Source organism: Acomys minous (assembly GCF_964271855.1).
Source record: "Acomys minous genome assembly, chromosome: 5".
NCBI lineage: Eukaryota > Metazoa > Chordata > Mammalia > Rodentia > Muridae > Acomys > Acomys minous.
Window position 1 is genome coordinate 116,853,877 of NC_140494.1, and position 8,504 is coordinate 116,862,380.

At 45.1% G+C, this 8,504-nt stretch overlaps 1 protein-coding gene and 1 long non-coding RNA gene across 2 annotated transcripts in view; one reads left to right on the forward strand and one right to left on the reverse strand.

Annotated features, from left to right (window-relative positions):
* The window catches only part of LOC311598108, a 49,711-nt gene that overhangs the window by 33,174 nt on the left and 8,033 nt on the right, over positions 1 to 8,504 (reverse strand). The window lies entirely within an intron of this gene.
* Positions 330 to 8,504, forward strand: part of COX5A (cytochrome c oxidase subunit 5A) — a 10,797-nt gene continuing 2,622 nt past the window's right edge. The window contains exons 1-2 of the mRNA XM_084782981.1: positions 330 to 520; positions 7,524 to 7,640. Of these exons, the coding sequence (XP_084639107.1) occupies positions 433 to 520; positions 7,524 to 7,640 (205 nt within the window). The 5' untranslated portion in view covers positions 330 to 432. The remainder of the gene's footprint in view (positions 521 to 7,523; positions 7,641 to 8,504) is intronic.

The window sequence follows — 8,504 nt, forward strand, 5'->3', positions numbered from 1 at the left end:
AGCCTGTTGACCGCTGGGATTATAGCATGCACCACCGCGAGGGGTAAAGCGGTTATTCTTAGTATAGTTTGTCCTTTTTATCGCCACAATTCCAAATATGATAGTCTCCTCTGTTGGCGGATTCCAAAATCCACACACTGTCCACTGCTTGCCTGACTTTCTTCCCAGGTCGGGCTGTTCACTACGGTCACCCGGGTCATCGGCCGGCATCGGCGCGGCGCCGACGTAGTTTGTCCTTGACGTGCCGCCGTAGCCGCCCGCGACCGCATGGCGCCCCACCCGCTTCCGTAGGCGCGAGCTCCGCAGTGGGCGGGCCCTAGACTCCGCCCAGCGTGCGTCGGTGCGTGAGTCCAGCCCCCACGAACTGCTGAGCCGCCCGCGAGCTCACACCGGCTTCTCTTCAGCCCCGGCCAGCGCGCTGCGGTCGCCGTCATGCTCGCCGCTGCCCTCCGTCGCTGTACCGCAGCCGCGGCCGCCCGAGGCTTCCTGCACCCTGTCTCGGCTCCCAGCCCCGCCGCCGGTAAGGCCCGCGCCCGCCACAGCCCGCTCCCGCGTGTCCTTGCTGTGACCTGGGCTCCCGCCGCCACTCGAGGCCAGGCTCCCAGGCGGCCTAGCCTTTGCCCTGCGAGCCGGTAGCCGAGCCCGGTGACAGCAGACCGTCCGCCGCCGTCTGGAGTTATGTGGGCGACTCGCCCCAGGCCTCCCTCCCGCCACTTCCTGATGCCGGCTCCGCGAGCCGTCAGGTGTGGTCCTGCCGGGGTCGCTGAGGACAGGGCTCAGCGCTTCCTTTCAAGTCTCTGGGCCGTGACCTGTCCGGGCGCTGACCCCGCAGCCACCTGACCGGGAGTGGCCCCCGCCGGCCTACGGCGTCTTGGCGAAGGTGACATTGAGCCTCCGGGCGCACCGCCCGCCCCTGTGTTTCCTAGAACACTACTCGACTCCCCCAGTGGGACACAATACATTTCTAGTCCTAATCAGGCAATTCTCTGCTGGCGTTTTGTGTGTCACCTTCAATAACTCGGTACTGTCACGTTTAAAGACTTTTGAGCCGCGTTCTAAGTCCACGTTTAAAATAGATACTTTAAACGTGTGTGGTGGGTTGTTTTTTTTTTTTTTTTCTTTTCGGTTTGCAAGAGTCTGAGTGTTGTTAGGTATTAACGGTAAGAATGTTAACGTTTCCAAAATTGGGTACCAAATACCCAAGAGTACTGGTGTGTACAAACATAGGAAAGCTGCCCGTTTAAAATTAGAAGCTTCAATGGACTATGGAATGTTAGATTTTTGTTGCTTATTTCCTCCTCTATATATGACCTGGAGATTTTGTGCTCCGGGAGGAACAAAGGTCTCTTGCATTGCTAGGTAATTGCTCTGCCACTCAGTGCATTCTCAGACCTCTTCCACTAATACTGTTCTCACTGTGTAACCCTGGCTGTACTGAAACTCTTTGTAAACCAGGAGGGCCTCGACCCCGAAGAAGTACACTTATTTTATTTTTGAGACAGGGCCTCTGTGTCCCAGACTGGCCTAGAACTCAAAATGGTACCAAAGGTTAGCCAGGAACTTTGTGTACTCCTCTGTCTCCCAAGCGCTGGGTTTATCTTTGGGAGCCACCAAACCCAGCTCAAACGGTGCATTTTTAATTACAGTAGTTGTGCTTGCATCCTGGTCTGTGATGTTAGTGTATACTACATTATGAATTTAGTTCATGTCTGTAAATATAAAAATAACAGCCGGGCGTGATGGCGCACGCCTTTAATCCTAGCACTCGGGAGGCAGAGGCAGGCGGGTTGATGTGAGTTCGAGGCCAGGATGGTCTACAAATTGAGGCCAGGACAGTATCAAGTGTAGGGTTAGGGTTTAGGCTTTTTTGGTGGGAGGAGGTGAGATAGGTCTTAAGTAGTCCAGGCTGGACTCAAAGCAGCCTCATCCTCCTGCCTCCACCTCTAGAGTGCCCAGGATAACAGATGTGTGCCACTCTGTACTCAGCTTTGGAGTGCATTTAAAAGGCCTAGGGGTGCAGGGGTCATAGGTTAAGAACACTGTTCTTGCAAAGGACCCAGGTTAGACTCTTAGCATCCACATCCATAAGGTGCACATACATAAAGAAGAGACTGATGCCTGTCTTGGGAAGTTGACTTTTTCATCAGTGATATCAGGCTATTTTCTCTTTCCTAGTTAAGTTTGAGCTATTCTGATGATTCTTGTGTGTGTCCCCACCACCACCACCCCCTTCGAGACAGAGTTTCTGTGCAACCCTGATTATCCTGGACTCACTTTGTAAACCAGGCTGGCCTCAACTCACAGAGATCTGTTTGCGTCTTCCTCCTGAGAGTGGGGATTAAAGGCGTGCGCCACCATCTGGTCTGGTTCTTGTGTCTTATTTACTTGCTAAGGTAACAAATACAATTTAATTTTTTTTCATATAAATAAACATCTTAGAAGATTTCTTTTTTATTGTTTGACTTTTTAGTTGGGGTCACCCCATAGAGACCTGACCTGCTTGGAATTTGCTGTGTGGATAATGTTGGCCTCAAACTTGCAGCAGCCCTTTTTCTCTTGTCTCTTGGATCCTGGGATTATAGGCATACTACCACACTTAGCTGAGGAATTTTTGTCGTTGTTTTTCAAGACAGTCTTCTCTGTGTAATAGCTTTGCTGTCTTGGAACCCTGTATACCAGGCTGGCCTCGAACTCACAGAGATCCTCCTGCCTCAGCTTCCCAAATGACAGTTTTAAAGGTGTGCGCCACCATGCCTAGTTGAGTTTTTGTTTATTTGTTTGTTTTTAAGGAAATTTTTGGTTTTTCTTTTCTTTCTCTCTTTTTTGAAGGGGTGGGACATTGAACTATAGGGAAAATTTCTGTTTTTTTAAAGGAGGTTTGGAAAATAGCAAAAGTTTACTGTTATTTTAGCAAACCATAGACTAGAAGTTCTCTAGGTTTATCTCTGAGGCTTTCTATTCAACCCCATGGTGTATAACTAAGAAACCAGAGGCTTAATTTTAGGTGATTCTCCCTTCTAACTAAATACTGCCACAAGGGGGCAGTATTGGCTGCAAATGGTGTCTGTGTGACCTTGTACATAGTAACTGGTCTTAAGTTTCATTTGCCTTTCTGAAGTTAAGATAATGTTTTTGGTAGCTGCGAGGTTTAATTTTATAATGCAGCTCTTACCTGGCACAAAGGCTTGATATGATCATGCCTTGCTAAATAATAAAATAGAGTCTAGTAGGTACCTCCTACAGATTAATCAGTTTTGTCAGTAACATCCTAGAGCTTATTGCAAACCTAGGTTATGAAGTATAGTCCACTCATCCTTTATTTGGCTCATTATTGGCAGATATTCAAAACATTTGGTTTATTATGGTTCACTTTGTTTTAGGCTGAGATTTATTATTGGCATGAGATCATAGACTTTTTTAGTAATTGAAAGTGAAAAAGACACTGGGCAAGCAGTGTGTGGTAGCAAGCATGCCCTTAGTCCCTTAAGAGGCAGGCAGATTTCTAAGTTCCAGGCCAGCGTGGTTTACAGAGTGACTTACAGAGCACCTGGGGAGTGAGGGGTGCACAGGGGATGAGGAGTTGGACATGGTGGCTATCAGCTAGGGAGGCTGAGGCAAGAAGATCACTAAGAATTCCAGGTCAGTCTGGTATAGAATTGAGACTCTGCTTCAATAAAATAAAAGGAAAGGTAAGGGGGGGGGCCTGGTTGATGTTGGGATGCTTCCTCTATAGCAGTGGTTTTCAGTCTTCCTCCTCTAACACGGTTCCTCAAGTTGTGACTTCCAACCATAAAATTATTTTGTTGCTACTTCAGAACTGTAATTTTGCTACTGTTGTAAACTGTAGTGTAAGTAAGTATCTGGTGTGCGAGATAAGTGACCAGTGGGGTGGAGACTACTATGTCAAGAGCCACTGCTCTGTAAGTCTCTTCAGCTTGCTTCATAGGGTCAGTCTCTATAGCCAGTTTGCTCTGGGTATCTAGGAGTGGAATTATAATTGTGACAGCATGCCCACCCTGCATTTTATCTGGGTCTAGGGATCCAAACTCTGCTGAGCCATCTTTCCAGCCCCTAATTTTATTTACTATTCACTCATTGGCTCATTTATTCATTTAGGGGCAGGGTGTCTTATAGCCCAGGCTGACCTTAAATCTAAGGATGACCTTAAACTCCTGATAGTCCTGCCCCCACCTCTTAAGTTAATTTTTAGATAAAAGTCTAGTCAATTCTTGAAATTATGATGTCCTGGCATCCTTATCCTGAGAGCTTGAAAAAACTGGAAGGTGGAAGGTGGTTGGTTGGTTTTTCTTTTTCTCTTGTGTGCGTGTACTTGCATCACACAAAACCCATTTAGGAAGTGAGGTAGTGGTGTTTGGACAGGGTGCTCTATAATTTCTCTAAAAACAAAGTAGTAGGTATGTGTGGGGGAAAGAGCTAGTCATGTTACAATTCCAGCTTTGGAAGGCTAAGGCGGGTGAATGGAGCATCTAGGCTAACCTTCAATACACAGGGAGATGGTGTCTCAAGAGAACAATAGAACCTATGAATCTATCTACAAGTAAAACATAGTCTTTATCTGTGGGAAGGGTAGCTAAGACAGGTCCTTAGCCTGTTTATATGTTCTGTCCATGTTATTTAAACATTGTAGAACACAGAATAGTCTGGGTTTTTTGCAGTTGTAGAACAGGCTGTGCGCATGTGTGTGTATATACCCACTGGGTTTGTTATTTGTTGGTTTGGTTTGGTTTTTGTTGTTGTTTTTGAAACTAGGTTTTGCTATGTAGCCTTGGCAGGTCTGGAACTCAAGGAGTTTCTTGCCTCAGCCTCCTGAGTGCTGGTTTGTTTGTTTTGTTTGTTTTGTTCTGAGATTGGATCTTACTCTGTAGTAGCCCAGGCTGGCCTCAACTTCCAAAGTGTTACTATTATACCATACCCAAGGCCTTGGGATTCCAGTCACTAGGGCCTGGGGAATCAAACAGACAAAAACTTACCTCTATAAGGAAGTATGCATACTTTAATTTTTCTTCAGTAAACATTTAGGAGGAAAATTACTGGATTTTATGGTAGCTATGTTTTAACTTGGTAAGAAATCACTAAGCAGTCTTTGGGAGTGGTTATACCATTTTATACTTGCACATTAAGTACTCTGGTCCTTACTTTGAATAACTTTAGTTTTTGAAAAGGGTATCTTAGGACTTGCAGGTAACCATGAGATAGAAGGTTACTGTAGTCTATGCTTTGTGGTATATAAAATGTGTTAGTCACCTGAGATACTGATTATCCATGGAGGGCTTTGTTTTGTGGTTTTTTGGGGGGTTTTGGTGTGTGTTGGTTTTTTGTTGTTATTGTTTGTGGGGGTTTTTTTTGTGGTTGTTTTTTGTTTGGTTGGTTTAGTTTTTCGAGACGGGGTTCTCTCTGTGTAACAGCTCTAGCTGTCCTGGAACTCTCTCAGTAGACCAAGTTGGCCTTGAACTCATAGAGATCCTCCTGCCTCTGCCTCCCAAGTGCTGGAATTATTTTAAAGGCATGCGCCACCACCGCCCTGCTTTGTTTTTGTTTTTCAAAATGGGGTTTCTCTATGTAACAGCTCTGGCTGTCCTGGACTTACTTTGTAGATCAGGCTAGCCTCGAACTCACAGAGATAATTACCTGCCTCTGCCTCCCGAGTGCTGGGTTAAAAGCATGCCCCGGCCTATACATGTAGTTTTGATTAAGTTTAGATAACAGATACATTTATGTCTAGAGACCTTTTTCCTTGTCAAAGAAGTTAAAACTCATCTGCTTTCAGCCAATTCATACTCATGTTTCAGTTTGTTTGTGACCAGGCTGTGATCTGGCAAGTACTTTTGCTCAAGGTGCAAATGGTGTTATTCAAGGGAGAACTCTTTCAGTTGATCTCACAGAAGTTCTCAGCTCATCTTCTCCTAAAACGGTTATACATTTTGTCTGCTTCTGTTTTTTTCCTTTTTTATCCATTATCACATTAAGGTTAAAATGCAGTATAGGACCTGAAGAGATGTGTCATTGGTTAAGAGCACTTACTGCCTGAATTCAGTTCCCAGCACTCCTATCAGGGGCTCACAATGGCCTATAACTCCAGGTCTATGGTATCTAATACCTCTGGCTTCCAAGGGTGGCTAGCTGCCTTTGTGTAATTATACCACACACAGACATTCACACATACACATAAGTAAAACTTACTGTTGAGGCTTTGGCTGCAAATATGTACTTGCCACAATGTGCATATGGAGGTCAGAGGATAACTTCATTGGCTTACCTTTCTGCCTTTATGTGGGTTGAAGGGATCACTCAGGTCTTTAGATTTGTGTGGCAATTGCTTTTATACACAGCTATCTCACTGGCTGAGCTCAATCCTCTTGTCTAAATTTCCAGTGTTGGAATTATAGGAATGTGCCATCACACCTATGTCATTAAGAGTCTGGTGGGTAGCCTGGCTTCTATGTTTGGTGGGTCAGTTCAGGTGCTGTTTGCTTCCAGATGAGAACAGACAGACCTAAGGTCAAAGGTCCCATTTCTCTCAGGACCAGCTAGAGTGCTTTAGGGCGAGTCTCTCATGCACTAGGCCAGGGTATGGGAAGAGTTTTCCATGGGGTGTTACAGTTAAGTCTTTAGAATGAGATTGCTGGTATCAGATGGCAGTGGAGGCTCGGGAGCTCCACCAGCCTGTGATGATACCAAAGTGTTACAGCCCTTTGTGCTATGCTAAGCGCTGCAGAGGAAGCAGGTAAAACCAGCTGGAAGGCAGGTCTAGTGAGACACAGACCCAGCAGGTGCTTCAGCAGCAGTCAGCACCAAGGTAGTGATGATGGAGTGGGCATCAGTGGCTGCCAGAGCAGCTCCGCCATCCCTGCCTTGACAGGCAGTCAAGCCCCAGGCACCCAGTGGCAAAATTTTTTTTGTTTTTGTTTTTGTTTTTTGAGACAGGGTTTCTCTGTGTAGCCTTCACTGTCCTGGACTCACTTTGTAGACCAGGCTGGCCTCGAACTCACAGCGATCCACCTGCCTCTGTCTCCCGAGTGCTGGGATTAAAAGCATGTGCCACCATGCCAGCTGGGTGAATGTATCTTGATTTGCTGGGGCTAGGGGTGCCAAGACACTTAATCAGATGCAGTGGTACAGGACCTCATTTACGTGCAGCAGCACAGGGTCCTATCTATCACAGGAAGGAAAACACAGAATTTAATTATCCTATGGGTCAGGGGAAGAACTGCAGGTACTATTGAAGGTCATTTGCTTAAGGCTGGCATCTCCTTAGCATAGCGTAGGGTACTTCCTTTCCAGCAGAGCCCCACATACCTAGGTGTATACTACTATTAGTTTTACTTTGGTTAGTATTTAAGATTTGTTTTTCTTGCTTTTTCAGTCTCATTGCAGCCCAGGTTGGGCCTAGAATTCACTTACAATGCAGGCTAACTTTGAAATCAGCACGTGTAATATAGTAAGATCTGTCTCAAATATATTTCAAGAACTCTCTGTGAAATACTTGCTCTTTTCCTTTGTAGCTGTCTATTCCGTTCGCTGCTACTCTCACGGGTCACATGAGACAGATGAGGAGTTTGATGCTCGCTGGGTGACATACTTCAACAAGCCAGACATTGATGCCTGGGAATTGCGTAAAGGTAATTGAAACACAGACATATCTGTATGTCTGGGTATGTAAATATGAGCTACTCCCATTACTTTATTGAAAGCAAGTAAGTAGTTTGAAACACATTGTGTGAGCTGGTTACTGTCACACAGTATGTAGTTAGAAAAGCCTACAATTTCTGTAATGTTTCCTACAAAGTATGAGTTTTAAACTAGACAATGGGGCTGGAGTATAATAGTCAGTAATAGAGTCCTTGCCTAGCTTGCATATGTTTTGGGTCTGGTCCCCAGAACTGGGAAGGAGGGTGGGAACACACGTACTATTGACATTTGAGCCAGAAAATTCTTTGTTGTGGGGGCCTGTTTTCTGTACTGGAGGATGTTTAACAGCATCCTTAGCCTCTACCCAATAATAAATATACCACAATTATAAAAACCAAAAACATCCCCAGATATTGCCCAGAATCTTAATCACCCAAGCACAAAGCCACCCCCATTGCAACCGCTCAGGCCTGCTGAGCAGAGTTACTATTACTCAATCTGTGCCTTCCAGATAGTTACATGAGCAGTCATTTGATATCCCCTCCCATAAATGTTTGGTGCTTGTTAGTTTTAGTCCTAAATTATGAGTGCAGATTTTTTTTTTAAAAGCAGGAACAAATAGCATTAATGTTAACCAGTCATTAATTGTAAGTGTACTATATTGGTAATCTCAGACCAAGAATCTGTGATGCTGTGGCTATGGGTATGGCTGTTAATCCTCAGTTGTATTCTTTATTTAAATATTTTAAAATAATAAAAGCAAGAAACTCAAGCACTTTTAACTTCTGTGCTGGAATGTAATGGCCCATCTTGCTGCAGCTGGGGAAATTCTTACTGAGTAACCTGAAAAATCT